Consider the following 17,233-nt stretch of genomic DNA (forward strand, 5'->3'; position numbering starts at 1 on the left):
TCGTTTTTGCATGCAGGCTTACAGATCAGGCGTATCAGCTCCGGCCGCGGACACCCTCGAGCCACACGTCCCCGTCTGCCCTGCTTCCTGGTATGACGTCAGCGCGCCTCCGACTCCGCCCTACGTGTTTCGTATGAGTTACGTAGAGTAACGAAGGGGGAGATCCACAAAGGGGGAGACCGAGTACTAGTCCCTATAAGGTGGTGGCACTACCCCCTGGAGTGCGGCACGGGGTGTCTATTGTCTACTGGTTTTGCAGTACTGGGCACTTTGTGCAATTTCTAATATCTTTTTCAGGGTGTTAAAGCGCGGTGATTTTGGAAAGATAAATAAGTGTTAAAGGTGAAGTGACCTGTTCATTGCTGCGATCCCCTGTTGTGTCAAGGTGCTGGTCCAGTGGAGCGCAGTTTAATTTTCCTCATATTATTATTTTGTAAATAGCGAAAAGAGGCATCAAGGCTATAATAAAACTGTGTTAAATGCAATAAAAGGGAAAAAAACAGGTGGCTTACTTCAAGGATTACACAGAATTAATAAAAAATAGATTTAAAAAATTGCACTCTGGTGAAGAGTGCAAATAAATATTGATAATATCTGAATCAATTTAACACTGTTTTAGTATAGCCTGGGTGCCTCTTTCCCCTTGTTCATATCGTCTACCCTCACTTGGAGAGAGGCTTCCAACCACACACACCTGTGCTGGTGCCCATTTTGTCACTCAAGCGAGCAACCACAACTCAAGAGAGTCCATATAATCCAAGTGACATGCCTTACTAGTTGGTTGCCTACCTAAGCAACCTAATTTTGTGAGTACAGTACCATTTACCTACTCTTGCTCCATTTTCAGTACATACCACACTATTCAGGCCATTTTTCTGTGGCTTTCTTTCAAGGTTCATCTTACCTCTCAAGTCATTATAATCATGTAGTCATATAACATTGACACTTTACAGAGCAACACATTACAAAGCACATAGTCATGTCACTGAATGTCCCTTTAAAGAACTCACAAAGTATACTTTGAATAGACTGACATACCAAGAAAATAATTACTGGTTGCCTACTGAATTTCAATAATATCAACTACAAAATGGCTTGTTTAGCACTGAAATAACATTTTTTTAACAAAGGTTTAGACACACTTTTAGGAAGCCTATAGACGTTGGGTACTTAACAGGTTAAATCCTGTAATGTACTTATACTGGTAGTGAACTAGAACTGAAGTCTAGTGTTGACACTGTTAACCTTTAGCCTCTTTACCCAGAGGTTTATGACCCTAATATGAAACTCTGTTATCTCCCGCTACAGGACAAGATCAGTCACTAGACAGATAAAAACTCCAGTGAAACTCTGTCATAGAGTTGAAAGTTTAAAGTTACTATATAGCATTCTTTAACATATTTATTTTTACGCTTAGCACAAAAATATATTTTATTTTTGATTGAATTTTGCTGATTTATTTTATTTTTTAAATTTTTCAAGAAAATAGGCAACATCACAATGAAAGCTTTTTTTAAATATTTATTTTAGCTCCATCCAAAGGCACAACAAAATAAAAAGTTCCAGCTCATTCCCCAGATGAAAGCACTTACAGTGAATTGCAAAAGTATTCGGCCCGCTTGAAGTTTTCCACATTTTGTCACATTACTGCCACAAAAATGAATCAATTTTATTGGAATTCCACGTGAAAGACCAATACAAAGTGGTGTACATGTGAGAAGTGGAACGAACATCATACATGATTCCAAACATTTTTTTTACAAATCAATAACTGCAAAGTGGGGTGTGTGTAATTATTCGGCCCCCTGAGTCAATACTTTGTAGAACCACCTTTTGCTGCGATAACAGCTGCCAGTCTTTTAGGGTATGTCTCTACCAGCTTTGCACATCTAGAGACTGAAATCCTTGCCCATTCTTCTTTGCAAAACAGCTCCACCTCAGTCAGATTAGATGGACAGCGTTTGTGAACAGCAGTTTTCAGATCTTGCCACAAATTCTTGATTGGATTTAGATCAGGACTTTGACTGGTCCATTCTAACACATGGATATGTTTTGTTTTAAACCATTCCTTTGTTGCCCTGGCTTTATGTTTAGGGTCATTGTCCTGCTGGAAGGTGAACCTTCACCCCTGTCTCAAGTCTTTTGCAGACTCCAAGAGGTTTTCTTCCAAGATTGCCCTGTATTTAGCTCCATCCATCTTGCCATCAACTCTGACCAGCTTCTATGTCCCTGCTGAAGAGAAGCACCCCCAGAGACTGATGCTGCCACCATCATATTTGACAGTGGGGATGGTGTGCTCAGAGTGATGTGCATTGTTAGTTTTCCGCCACACATAGCGTTTTGCATTTTGGCCAAAAAGTTCCATTTTGGTCTCATCATGTGACAAAATGTGGAAAACTTCAAGGGGGCCGAATACTTTTGCAAGCCACTGTATATGAGATAGATGTGTTACAAAGAGTAAATGTAAATAATCATTTGCATAGTCACACACAGTGGCGTAGCTAAAGACTATGGAGCCCCATAGCAAAACTTTCCTGGGCCCCTCAGGTGTAGGCACTCTTTAGCTATGCCACCTGTCCCAACTATGAGTTAATTGGCAGTTTACATTCTCGTGGAGGAACACAAGAAAGTTAATAGTGAATACATTAAGTACCACCTGGGCCCCCTCTGCTTCAGGGCCCCATAGCAGCTGCTATGGCTGCTATGGCTATTGCTACGCTCCTGCTCACACACACAGAGAATTGCTCTGCAACAGCAATTTGAGGATACAGCTTCTACTCAGCAGCTAATTTCAGATTAAAGTCAGAGGCAGGGCAAGATCATCCATCAGGCAACCTAGGCAGGTGCCTGGGGCCTAGTGGACATCAAGGGGTGCACTTGTCACCTTCTCTGACCTCTCTCCACTTCAGCTTAAAAAAAAGGACAACAAGGGAGTGCCAAATCCACGACCTTGCCTAGGGTCCCATTACATCTTAATCTATCTCTGGTCAGAGGTAATAGATTACCAAAATATGCATAATGTTGTGAAATCCTATACCATAGCTAAAGGCTGCTCTGAATTTGTATATGTACCTACCACTAGCCCAGTAATAAGCATACTATACATCAAGTGCATATTTAGATATACTGTATGTGAAGGAAAGATTACATCAAAGGAGATGATCTGAAAATTCAAAAAAAGCAAGCACGCCCAGCATGAGTATTAAGAAAGGCATTGTGTTGACAAGAGCTATGAAATATTTAAAATGCTATCTGTTGAAAGGAGTCATCAAAACAATAAAGATTTTGTTTAAAATGTGGATGTATGTTTACATTTACTAAATAAAAGTTTACTAATGTATCCATTAGTAAATATAGTGTGCCAGCTGTTTGTGATCTTGTAAAATAGTAGTTCCATAGTTGTATGATTGGTACGGGAGGGTAGGAGGCTAAAATTTCTTAGAATTTATTGTAGCACTTTAAGTGCTACAATAAATTCTAAAAAATTTTACACTAATGGATTTGACTACTCTTTAAGGTAGGATCATTCCGAATTTCTTATATCAACAACTGTCTAGTATCAATACGTCCATTACCCAAAAACAATATATAGATTTCTTACGAAAATTGGTATGTTCCCTTTTACACACAACAATCTGTATAACCATTGGTAAACTCCAATGTAAGCCTGATCAATAGTACCTCTAAGGGCACCTCCTACCCTCCCGTACCGCAAATTTCCCCTGGGATCAGGGGCCACCACCTTGGCAGGTGGTATCGTTTTGAAGGAGCTGCGACCATCGACCCTAACTCACAAAGCCGAGTGGGGACGGTACTTCCCCACATGCGAGACAGATTGGTTGCCTTGTGTGCAACCTAGCTTTGTGAGTATATATAATCTTTTCCTACTAATTACGATATCTCTCCGTGAGATACTACACCAGATTGGGCTCCCGGTGTCTTCCCGTCCTTTTTTCTATCCTTTTAGCATACACATAGTTGTATGATTGCAGTTGCAGTGCACACACCAGCAATGTCTGCATGTGAGCATCACGTGACTGCTAGCTCTCAAAGGGGTGTATGCACTAAACTGCTTTAAGTAGAATAAAGTGCGTAAAGTTACTGCATGATGAGTAGAGCAGAATAAATTACATGCAATGCATTGCGCCTCATCTTGCCGAAGACTTTACACACTTTATTCTGCTTAACGCTGTTTAGTGTATATACACTATGGTGAGATAGCACTCATGAATTACATTGGCTATGCAATACAGTAGTAGTGCATCATTGTAGACTGCCTGACGTGCTTTGCCGCCTCTCTGCCGCTTCCTCAGAGACTCAACAAGGAAATTGCACTTGAGTTTCCAGCCAATTTTACATTCCACACACACAACACCACTGATGAGCTGTTGCAGGGACTAATGCAGGGCCTTAGGCAGACCCTCTGTAGCAGAGACTCAGTTATGGTCACAGCCTCTGCAAATCTGAATTTTCACCCTGTGCCTGCTCTTCTGTATTGTGATGCAGGTAGAGAATTACTGAGGCTTCCTGGCTGCACTATTGGTTGCTCAGTGCACATTGGTTACACTGCATCACATGAGGAAGAAATCACAGAGTGGGTAATATTCTTATGTAGGGCAGTCATAGGTTCTTCCTGAATGGATCAAAGATTGTCTGGGGACCTGTTGCCTTGTCTTACAATTACACTTAAATGCAACTCTTTAAGTCAAATTTCTGTATTTCAAATAGAGTAAACTGCATTTGCATACATTTTTATTTAACTGTAAGGATCATAAACTGATGCATTACTTAATGTTTCTGTTATGGAGTAGATGCTGAGCCAGAGAAAGCTGGTGTCCCAGGGTCTCCGCTTGGTGTGCAGTACTATGATGTGCAGAAGGATTGTCTGATGCTGTCATGGATTCCACCTAGTGATGACCGAGGCGGTCCTGTATGTGGTTACTATGTTGAGTGGTGAGTACACATTTACATTCCAATACATACTTAAAGCATCTTCAATGCTCTACTTGTCTTATCAGACTATTTAGTCACTAGAGTCCAATCAGATTATGAAATGACAAAATTCTATGGGGATACAGTACCCTATTGTTATCATCCTGGTCATACTTTCATCTATTCATAGAGGCAAAAATTCAAGGATCTTCAATACTTGGGTGCAAAGTTTGTATCTTCACACACAGTTTCAAAATAGTTTCTGATAAAAGTTTTAGTTCAGGCTTGTGCTTTTTCATGCATAATATTATGCATATTATGTGGAATGTATCTGTATTTTCAGTGGACGAAATCATGTACATTGTACATAAACTTCATCACATTATTTATCTTTTTGCTGGGTTTGCAAAACTGACTTCATGTAGACCCCATCCACCTCTTCTATCCTGCTGCTCAAAGATTCTCTCTTTGTGGTCAGCACTACAGCTAAAGCCCTGCAAAGTCTACTCATAATTTCCTGTCTAGTAAATCCCAGTTTGTGTGTTATATAGACCACTTATCTTCCCACACCCTTCCCAGCGTGTTTATAAAAAAAATCTATAAGTAATGGTTTCTTATTGCAGGCAGGTCAGAGTAATAAGGGATATACTGTACATGGTCTTTATAAACCCATGAGGTCACTGGGAGGGGAGTTAAATGCTTATTTACACACTTAGCAGGGAGGAGCTATAATGCTGAAGTGGGAGCAGCTACTTTTAATAAATAGGTTTGATTGCAAGGTTCAAACTGTAACTACTAGAAATATATTCATTATAATCAAAATGTGACATATATGCCATATACATTTAAGAACAAGCGAGTAATGAAGCTCTAATTGCACAATGCTGGTTGGGACAGAACATGCTCAACCTCCACACACATCCAATCTGCAGCCAACCTATGCATTGTCCTATCAAGCAATATATATTGCTACTATATGTTGACAAGTCATTTGCAGATGCAAGATGCTATAAGCAATGTTGAAATCCAGATAAAAGACAACTTGGCTCAGCTTTAGTTTAATTAGATCCACTGGCTTCTGGCCATAGCAGCTTATTTCAATCACATAGGCATATAAGCATAAGCATAGCATATAACAAACAGTTTGTTATGCTCAAGCAGATAGCAGACTGACCATTAATAGACTGACAAGCCCTGCAGCTTATATAGCCATGTACAGTCCAAATATCGCTGTCACAGTCATAGTTCCACTCACTACCTCCAGACCCCAGCTGATTGCTTATGGCAGTCCAGTGTCATGTTACGGCAGTCAAGAATTAGAAAGTCGGCTGCAGCCTGCTGAGAGGGCCCTCTTGCTGTCTGCCAGGCTGCAGAGTGATACTTTCTGATGGTGGCACCTTGGCGCGGAAGAGGAGGTTACTTGGGGCAGGTGGTCAGGTCAGGTGTGCTGGAGAGGGAACTCCCACTGTACTGATAATAAGGAGCTACTGGATACTGCCAGGCAGCAACTTTCAGTATATTTATTTCAAAAAGTATAGACCTGCAATACACAAAGCATTGTGCATTGCTAATTTAATTTGCTATCATAAGCAATAGAAAATGGGTAACTAAAACAGGGCTAACAATATATAACTACCTTCGAATAGAACAGTGTGTATTTTCTAGCACATTTGTTTTACCTATTTATTGTGTTTATCAGTAAAACAGGGCCTTCCTTGAACTTATCAAGCTAGCCAACACACTATAAGCTGGAAATAGAAGTATAGTAGATGTAAAAAAAATTTTAATTTGGGATATTTTAGGATAAATATAGACAATAATCTATACTGGCATCTAAAAAATAAAGCATAAATTAGAAAATTGTTAAAAGCAAATTGTGTCTGTATCACTGCTGATATTAAAGAGACACTGAAGCGAAAAAATATATATGATAAAGTGAATTGGTTGTGTACTATGAATAATTACTAGAAGATTAGCAGCAAAGAAAATATTCTCATACTTTTATTTTCAGGTATATAGTGTTTTTTCTAACATTGCATCATTCTATAATATGTGCAGATTACACAACACTCAGCATTCAAAATGAGTCTTTCAGAGCAGTCTGTGAAGTAATGACCTCTCCTCTAGCAGAGAATAAGTAAATAGTCCAGGAACAGTTGAGATAATAAAAGTCAGATAACAGCCCTCTCCTGGACTAACTTAGTCGGAGAGCTTAATGGCTTGTTTGCATAGAGATAACAACTGGAGTTTCTCAACTCTTCCTGTACTGGAAACACTTACACTGATGTATCTGATCTTAATGTTTTATTTCTTAGCTGTGCTACACATACAAATCATAATATCATAAAATTTTTTTCGCTTCAGTGTCTCTTTAACAAATATCTTTTATACATAGCTTTTATACATACCTCAAGTTATAAAGAACAACAATGTTCAGATATCTTACATTGCAAAACTCTTTCTGTTTCCAATAAGCTTGGATGCTTCCCATAATCAGTGGGTTAGGTGTAACGATATTCCAGTGAAGATCTGCCGGTTTCCTGTGTCTGGACTCACTGGTGGGCATACTTATCAGTTCAGAGTGAGAGCTGTTAACCAGGCTGGTGTTAGTCTTCCTTCAAAACCCAGTGATCCAGTGACTACAAGAGATCCAGCTCTGGAGGAGAGAAACATAGGTTTGTTCTGATTTCATAGAATGCTTTCATTATTTAAATGATATAAATGAAATCCATATTATGATGAGCATTGTCAATCCTTTTTGCAAAGACATAAATACAGTAAAATCCCCATTATCCGGCACCAACCGGGATTGACTGATGCTAAAGTAGTTTCTGGTTGCTTAAGTCAATGTTAAAAATAGGCCTAGCTAAAAAACAGTACTATACCCCATGTAGTACAATTACCATAAACTCTGTATCAATGTTAAAAAACAAATTAAGACAAAAGTCAGACCTACTTAACCACTTGCCGACCCGGCACTCATAACGCGTGTCGGCAAAGTGGCAGCTGCAGGACCAGCGATGCAGATCTGCGTCGCCGGCTGCAGGCTAATTAATCAGGAAACAGCCGCTCGCACGAGCGGCTGCTTCCTGTCAATTCACGGCGGGGGGCTCCGTGAATAGCCTGCGGGTCGCCGATCGCAGCTCGCAAGCTAAATGTAAACACAAGCGGAAATAATCTGCTTTGTTTACATTTGTACAACGCTGCTAACAGTAGCAGCGTTGTACTAGATCAGCGATCCCCGGCCAATCAGCGGCCGGGGATCGCTGTCACATGACAGGCAGGAGCCTGTTAGAGGCTGCACAGGACAGATCCGTTCCTGTGCAGCCTCCGATCTCCGGGGAAGGGAGGGAGGAGAGGGAGAGGGGGAATTCTGCGGCGGAGGGGGCTTTGAGGTGCCCCCCCCCCCGCCAGCCACACGCAGATCAGACCCCCCCCCCCCCCCCCCCAGGGCTGTAGAGCCCACCCAGCACAGATCAGCAAAATCAGCGCTGGTCCTTAAGGGGGGGTAAAGGCTGGGTTATCAAGTGGTTAATGTAACACAGGTTTATTACTGGATAAAGAAAAGTAAAAAAGGATGTCAGGATTTGTTTTCTGTTTGCTTTAGAATTCTGTTCTGGAGAGTTCTGGATAACGGGGGTTTTACTGTATTTTGGCGTAACGACTACGTAGTGTGCATGAGCAGAGCGCTCCCAACCACGGGCACTGCTCTCCGACTTGGAAGTGGAAGAGGGGGGGGGGGGAGGTTAAGTTGGAACTGATTCTGGGTGTAGTTTGGTAAGCTTACAAATAATCTGGCTGCATCAATTAAGAAGTATATTTTACATTTTTTTTGCATATTTTTAAATAACTTGAATTCATTTTTCTTCTATTCAGTAATTCCATATGATGAAGGAAGGAAAATTGTTGTGAGCAAAGATGATGTGGACAGTGAGTATGCACACCATTCTAGAAGTTACGGATATACAGTATTTGTTTTAAAAAAAAAAAGCTGGCATGCCTCTTTAATCCTTCTAGCCCCTAGAAGATGTCCTCTTACATTTCCAATCTAATATAAATGAAGCCTTTTTAGTGTGGTCTCTGTAATTATGTCAGAGTATGAACTCATGTACCAATGTGTCCTTGCTTCATTAATGTTCTCATTGCTCAAAGAATAAAAGCTGTCATCTCTTCTTTAAATAAAGTGACGGATGTCAAGGTGCCCTCACCACCAAGCAATGTTCATGCATTGGAGGTCACAGAGGACTACGTTGTGTTATGTTGGGATGAACCTGATCCACGTGGCAAGGATCCTCTCACCTATTATGTAGAAAAGGTATTCATTCATTTATTCTTAAATAGCTATTGCATACTATTGAGGCATGCAAAAATGCTGTGGTTTAAGCTGATTCTTAACATCTAAACTTACTTGCAGCTTAAAGGGGAAAAGTCCTCCCTTTCATAGGGACCAACAGGAATGGTCATTGGCAAATTCAAATATTGGATTTCTCTTATCTGAATTCAGTGGTGGTTTTCAGTAAGAGCTTTTGCCAGGGCTGGATTTACCATAAGACAATGTAGGCACGTGCCTACAGGCGCCTGATGATGAAAAGGCAGCTTACTCCTGTCCCTGAGTGCCTCCCTCCCTGCTTCCCTATGCAGAGTCCTGATGAGAGTGTAAATGAGAGGTTCCTCAGCCTGCTCTCGGCATTCCACTGATGAGATCTTCCTACAGTGAGGGGAACCTCTAGCTACTTAATACTGAGGTTCTTCTAACTACCTAATACTTGGGGGCCCCTGTAGCTACTTAATACTGAGGGTACTTCTGGCTAATTAATACTAAGGGGCACCTGTAGCTACCTACACCAGGCAGGAGAAGTAAGGGAGAAGTGACAGCTGGGCCAGCCAACACACTCGTGGTGCATTTTGGTGGGGGTTTGTAGGTCCATGGAGGCCGAAGTCTTAGGAGCCAGGACATCTGTGCCTATAGGCTCCTGTGAAGTAAATCCGGGCCTGACCAATGCCACTTAATAGGCTGCTATCATGGTTACAGAAGAGAAGAATAAATGAAGACAGAAGAACAGAAGAAAATAAAGAATAAAGAAAGAAAAGTACAGATGAAAATGATGAAAGAGGAAAGAGATTTACAGAAGAAGAGGAAGTCAGAGGACAGAAGTATACAGCAGATAATAGAAATATATCATTTAGATGAAAGCAGAATACAGATGGATAAGAAAAATGACAGGCAAAAAAGAAAAATACTTTTGGTTAAAGAAGCCCTATCATGAAAATTTGTAAAATGTGAAATACATACATATAAAATGTACATTTCTCCCAGAGTAAAATGCACTATAAATTACTTTTTTCCTGTGTTACTGTCACTTACATGAGTAGTAAAAAGCTGACAGATCTGATACATTTTGGACTAAACTGTATCCTCATGGGAGATTAGTATTACCGTTACCAAAAAACATCAAAACGGGATATCAACCTGTATAACTACATACTGTATATTCCTGCGTATAAGACTACTTTTTAACCCTTGAAAATCTTCAGAAAAGTTGGGGGTCGTCTTATACGCCGGGTATCATTGATGCTGGGTGATACCCCTATCCTGTTACAGTCTCTCAGATCTTGCTGCTGAGGACTGTAGTAAAGCGGCGCAGGCGCATATGTGTGAGATCTGAGAGGCAGAGAGGGAGGTAAATAGGATACAAGGGTGGGCCAGAGGGGTGAAAGAGGCGTATTTTATGGGCACAGCACGATCTATTCTTCCATACTGCTCTGATAAACAGGGAGACAGGGAGAGCTGACCAATCCGCTTAGGGAGAGGGAGAGTTGACCAGTCCAACCAGTCAATAACTATACACTGTTATATACTGGGTACCACATACAGTACAGCGCCAGTATATGATTTTTTTCAAATTTGGTGTACGTTGGAAGAGGGGTAGTCTTATACAGTGAGTATATCACAAACTCTCTATTTTTTTTTTTTAACAGTCAATTTTTATTGGTTTTTAAACATAAAATAAGTACAACACTGGTGAATAGCACCAGAACATTGATCCCCCCCACCCTAGCCATCCCCCCCTCACCCTAGCCCCCCCCCCCACCCTAGCCCATCCCCCCCCACCCTAGCCCATCCCCCCCCCCCACCCCACCCTGAGTGCATCACGTCGACAAGGGAGTTTTGCAGGTGAACAAGGGGTCAACCCACTGCTGTGCAGTAATCTCGAGTTATTTAACCATTATCAGGTGTGTGAGAGGACATGTATTCAGACCATTGAAACCAAATTTTTTCAAATTTCAGGGGACATTTCCTGTTAAGGTAGGTTAGTTTGTACCAGACCATGGCTTTATTGATTCTCTTGAACCAGGGATTCTTAGAGGGAGGTTGGTCGGAAAACCATTTAAAAAAGAGTTCTCGCCGGGCATACAAACATAGGATCTTGACCAGTATAATCTGATGATTGGAAAGCGTGGCATCCGTGTAGAGACCCAGGAGAAGGGATTTGGGATCAACCACTATCCTTTCACCCATGACTTCCGTTATAGTTTTAGCTACCATGCACCAGTATGCTTGTATCTTGTCACAGGACCATACCATATGAAAAAAGTCGCCCTCCATCCTCTGACACTTAGGACATAGATCGGACCTTTCTGGGAAGATTGCATGCATTTGAGTAGGGGTGCGGTAGGTTCTATATATCAGTTTGAGATGTAGGAATTTATCTGTAGCTGATATTGTAACCCCCTCCATACTGGACAAGACCTCTTCCCACTCACTATCCGTCAGGGGTCCCACCTCCACCTCCCACTTGTCTCTCGCCTTAGCCAGCCTGGGTGTGGACTGGGGAGTTAACCTGGAATATATTTCGGATAAAGGTCTCTCTAAGTGCTGTCTCATAAGAGAGGCCTCTATGCGATCCGACCCCCAGGTCCAACGACCAGGGAACTGTTTTTGCCAGGCATGCCAGACTTGATGGTAGCGGAAAAGGATATGATTTGGTAGACCATATTTAGATTGTAATTGAACGAATGAGAGTAGGGTGCCTGAAGGAGCAAGATGTGATACTTGCTTGATTCCTTTGCTCGCCCAGACCTGAGGGTCCGGGATGCTGGTGAAGTGGGGGAGGTTTGGGTTGCCCCAAATAGGAGTATATGGGGAGAGGGTACACGGACCCCGCCGCCCGGCCCTACTGACCTCCCAGGCTTTGATAGTGGTTTTCATAGGGGTTGTAATTAAGGAGTACCTATTGACCCCCCTAAAGGGGAGGTTTGTGAGGGCCTCAAAGGACCCCACAACCGCAGCCTCCAGGACCACCGCTGTATTGCGTTCGTCCTGGGAGAACCACCAGTGAATGGTCACCAGGAGAGAGGCCAGAAAATATTTCCTAAGATTTGGGAGGGCTAAGCCTCCACCATCTAGAGGAAGCTGCAGGGCGGAAAGCGAGAGACGCGGAGCACCCCCCCCCCCCAAATAAAGCTGGATGTGATGGTGTCTACCTTGCGAAAGAAGGCCAGTGGGATCCAAACTGGGGATTGCCTGAGCACATAGTTAAATCTCGGCAGAAATAGCATCTTAAAGAGGTTCACCCGTCCCACGACTGAAAGCGGAAGTGATTTCCAGGCTTGAGCCTTACGAGCATAGTGGTCCAAAACTGGTTGAACATTGAGTGCAACGTAGTTTGTAAAGTTCCTGTCTATTATGATGCCTAGGTATTTAAAGTGAGACACCCAACTAAGCAAGGGATGAGAGGGCTGGGAGATTACTTCTTGGTCTATGGGAAAGAGAAGGGACTTATCCCAGTTGATGCGGATTCCGGAGTATACTCCAAACGTATTGAGAATCTGCAATGCTGCTGTTAAAGATGGGCCCGCGTCATTTAGGAATAAAAGCATGTCGTCCGCGTAGAGTGCCACCTTCTCGACCAATCTCCCCACCCGAAGCCCCACCACCTCCTCCGCTAGGCGGATTTGGATAGCTGCAGGCTCTATTGCAAGCGCGAATAAAAGAGGGGACAGGGGGCACCCCTGGCGGGTCCCCCTGCGGAGTGGGAATGGGTCGGAAATTATATCATTGGTTTTGATTCTAGCGACCGGGGAATCGTACATCAGCCTAACCCAATTAATGAATTTTTCTCCTATCCCATAGAGGTGGAGAGCTTCCCAGAGGTACGGCCACTCAACCGAGTCGAACGCCTTTTCGGCGTCAAGCGTTGCCACGACCCTATTCCCTGTATCATCACTAGGGAGAGATAGGTGTGTATGGAGTCTCCTCAGGTTGATGTCCGTACCCCTGGTGGGCATGAATCCAGTCTGATCTGGGTGGATAAGTGTCTCAATAACCTGGGCCAGTCTTCGGGCCAAGATTTTGGCTAGTATTTTTATATCTACATTAAGTAGGGAGATTGGTCGATAGGAGGCACATCGGGTAGGGTCCTTCTCTTTCTTAGGGATCACCACTATGAGGGCTGTTCTCATTGAGTCTGGTGTTGGGCATTCGGCTTGCATAGAGTTATATAGTTCAGCCAGAATTGGGCTTACCTCTGCTTTGTATAATTTATAATATTCTACGGGAATGCCGTCCAAACCTGGCGTTTTACCTGTTTGCATACTAGAGATGGCCATTTCAACTTCAATTTCCGTGATATCCCCATCCAAGATTTGTTTTTGTTCCGCTTCCAGTCGTGGGAGGGGGGCCCCCCCCCAGGTATTCCATGAGCTCGGGCAGAGTATAGTGGGCTCGGGAGGAGTAAAGATTGATATAGTATTCTCTGAATACTTTGTTGATATCAGGGGGGGTGGTATAAGCCACACCTGTATTATCTAGAATAAGTGGTATGCTAGTTTTGGGTGTTTGGTCTCTAGCTAGCCATGCCAGTAGGCTACCACATTGGTTCCCTTGCTCAAAAATACGGTGCGTTTGTCTAAGAAGAAATTTCCTGGTCAAATCCACCTCCATTAGGTTTACCTTCCCTTGGGCCGACTTCCACTGTTTGAAACCGTCTGGGGATGGGCAATTAGTGAATACAGCTTCCTTAGTTTTGGCGTGGTCAATTGCTTGTGTGAGTGCGGCTTTGCGAGTGTCCCTGACCTTTTTTATAGAAGACCTGTAAGCCCCCCTGATATATGCCTTAGAGGCGTCCCAAACCACATCTTTCGAGCATGTGTCCCTGTTTGTGTGCCAGTATTCTGACCAGGCAGTGTGTACCTCCCTTCCCACCTCCTCGTCCTGGATCCAGTACGAAGATATCCTCCATGTGGTGAGGGACCTCGCATTCCCCGTGGCCAGGAACAGCATAATAGGAGCGTGATCTGATATGGCCCAGGGAAGGCGGTCAATGTCCCCCAGCAACGGGAGCACATCCTGAGACACAAAAAAGTGATCCAGTCTAGACATAGTGTGATATGTTGAGGATTGGCAGGTGAAGCCTTGTGCCGAGGGGTGTTTCCACCTCCAGGCATCGGTTAACGAGAAAGCATCCGCCCAGTTACGGAGATCGGGGGAGTATCTGCTCCCCGCGGAGGTTCTGTCAGAGGGCTGCATTGTAAGATTGAAGTCCCCAGCTACTATCACCTTGGCTGAAGGGTATTTGGCTATAAGTGGCATGAGTTCGTAAAGGACAGTAGAGTCGGCCGGAGGAGGAAGGTACACACTTACAATTACATATTCAATTCTATTAAAGTTAGCATGTAGAAGAACAAATCTGCCATGTGGGTCGGTCTTAACCTCAAGAGTCTCGTATGTCAACTTTTTATTGATGAGAATACATACACCCCTGGAATAGGAGGAGTAGGTAGCATGATAATGCGCCGCGATCCAAGGCTTCTTAGCTGTAAGGATACGGCTACCCTGGAGGTGTGTTTCCTGCAGTAAGCAGATCTGGGGTTTGTGTTGTTTTAGATAGTTAAAGATAAGTGAGCGTTTTATTTTGTCATTTAGACCTCGCACGTTCCACGTAAGGAGAGAGAGCCTTTGGTTGTCAGACATACCTAAGGTGCATAGAAATTATTTGAGACAGTCGGGGCGAACCCCTTGGCAGATTTATTCCTGTACGACGCAATGCACTCATAGTTCCCCAGTAAACCCTCCCTGTATTCCCCCCCCAACATGAGAATACTTTATCCCTAAAACCCCCAAAAATAACTTGCATGTCAAGATGTCAGTTCGGCTTTACTCCGAACAATAGCATACCGTATAACGCATACTGACTACTAACAGCTCTAATACTTAATAGTGCAACAAGCTACAGGCATAACACAGATTGATAGGCTGGTTCCGTAATAAGGTTAGGATATGCAAGCAATCGGACACATTGCAGCTACATAGATGTGTTCTTTCTGGCAGCCTAGAGCGACCGCGTGGGGCAGCCAGATGAGGCCCCGACTGGGCGTATAAGGAGTGTTCCAGTCCCCATAGCCCCAATTGGGCGGCGGAGATATCAAGAAATAAAAAATAAAATATCATAACATAGGTGTAGAAGACCCCATTTCAGAGCCTTTAGGAGGTAGGTGCGGGTAAAAAGAAAGCAGGCATCTCCCACAATGGCGGCCAGCGCCCGGCCATACGTCTAGCCTGGAGGCCCAGCCTGCCCGGGTAGTTCTAGCAGGGAGCTAGACTGGGACCTGGGTCTTGAAATCTATCAGGCCGGAAAAAGAAAGAAAGGAGCAACAAAACAAAAAATATGTAGGCGTATAGTACTTATCCTGGTTGGGCCTCCAGCCACGAGGCAGCCTCCTCTGGAGTAGCAAAGATGCGAACCGTCTCGCCATCCTCCACGCGTAGTTTGGCCGGGAAGATGGTAGCATACTTTATCCCCTTGTCTCGGAGCGATTTCCTCACCGCCTCAAAGGATTTGCGGAGGCGTTGTGTTTCGGCGGTGAAATCCGGGAAGATGAGGAGAAGGCCGTTCTCGTAATGGAGGTCGCCGACCCGGCGGGCCTCCCGCAGCACCAAGTCTCGGTCGCGAAAGTTGAGGAGACGGAAGATGAAGGGTCTCGACCGTGCGCCGGGTGAGGGCTTCTTAGCTGGGATTCTGTGAGCCCGCTCTACCACGAACTGCTGTGAAAAAGCAGCATCAGGGAGCAGCTCACGCAGTAGGCCCTCCGTGAAGGCCGTTGTGTCTTCGCCCTCGGCGCCCTCCGGGAGACCAACAATCCGAAGATTGTTTCGCCTGTTGCGGTTCTCCGCATCCTCCGCTCTGGCCACAAGAGTGCGGACCTGTTTCTTTAGGGATTGGATATCCGAGGAATGGGTGGCGGAGGTGTTTTCGATGGCGGTGGTTCTCGCCTCTACCTCAGATAGGCGGGTACGTATCCGGGTGAGGTCCTGCCGGATCAGTCCGGTGTCCGAGTGCACCTGGTCGATCTTGGCGGATATCTTTTCATCCAGCTTGGCCAGTGCTTCTAGCAAGGAGGGGTGTTCATCTTCCTCCTGCGCCGCCATTGTCTGGATAGCCTTGCTGCGTTTTTTAGGAGCAGGCGTTGGCGGGGCCTCCAGGCCGCGTTGGGCTGCTTTGGCTGCAGCTAAGTTGCTGGTTTCCTGCTTATTCTTCCCCCGTGACATACGGAGGGGTTGTGTGAGGCTTGCCCGTTGCCAGAAGCGTGATCGGAAAGCAATTAGAGTTGTTCAGGAGAAAAAATCAGTAGGCTAGTAGCGGAGACTCTGAAAGCACGTCTTCTCACTCCGCCATCTTGGTCACGCCCCCACAAACTCTATATTTTAACTGAAAAAGTTGGGGGGTCGTCTTATACACCCAGTCGTCTTATACGCCGGAAAATACGGTACATATATAGTGCTCGTCTCACCTTTAACTAGATAACTCGAAAAATTGCAAACAAGGGAGCTCTGAGCAAACAGTGGGTACAAATTTATTAATGCATAGCAATAAGTGCAAACTGTCACAATGTTAAAAACACCCCCCCCCCCCCTAAAATCAACCAGTAAGCTGGGCTAAATACATGTGTCCCTAATAGGAGTGCACTTCCTATGAACGCAGGGATCCCAACATGCATGTATATTAATTTTCTTCAGGCCCAACTTGTACTGTGTAAAAACGGTGATCGCCACAACTCAGCCTGGTGTGTGTCAAATCTTCACAATTCCCTCCCCCCCCCCCCCCCCCATGTGCAAAGCAAGCACGCCTCTGTGTGAACACTTACGCAGCTATTACTGACACTTGTTGGTGTCAAACCTCCACAGCATTAGCCAGCTAAATGTATACAGTTTGGTATTGCGGTGGTCCACTCACGTGAGCAGCCTATGGGATCTGGCTGCCGTGCGATTCCTCACTTTCCAGAAGGGACCAGTGGTGCGTCA

At 44.2% G+C, this 17,233-nt stretch overlaps 1 protein-coding gene across 1 annotated transcript in view; it reads left to right on the forward strand.

The window, feature by feature from the left end:
• The window catches only part of MYOM3 (myomesin 3), a 117,139-nt gene that overhangs the window by 40,806 nt on the left and 59,100 nt on the right, over positions 1 to 17,233 (forward strand). The window contains exons 11-14 of the mRNA XM_068269003.1: positions 4,812 to 4,953; positions 7,408 to 7,607; positions 8,809 to 8,862; positions 9,117 to 9,247. Coding sequence (XP_068125104.1) covers positions 4,812 to 4,953; positions 7,408 to 7,607; positions 8,809 to 8,862; positions 9,117 to 9,247 — 527 coding nt within the window. The remainder of the gene's footprint in view (positions 1 to 4,811; positions 4,954 to 7,407; positions 7,608 to 8,808; positions 8,863 to 9,116; positions 9,248 to 17,233) is intronic.

Source organism: Hyperolius riggenbachi, chromosome 2 (assembly GCF_040937935.1).
Source record: "Hyperolius riggenbachi isolate aHypRig1 chromosome 2, aHypRig1.pri, whole genome shotgun sequence".
In the NCBI taxonomy this organism is placed as follows: domain Eukaryota; kingdom Metazoa; phylum Chordata; class Amphibia; order Anura; family Hyperoliidae; genus Hyperolius; species Hyperolius riggenbachi.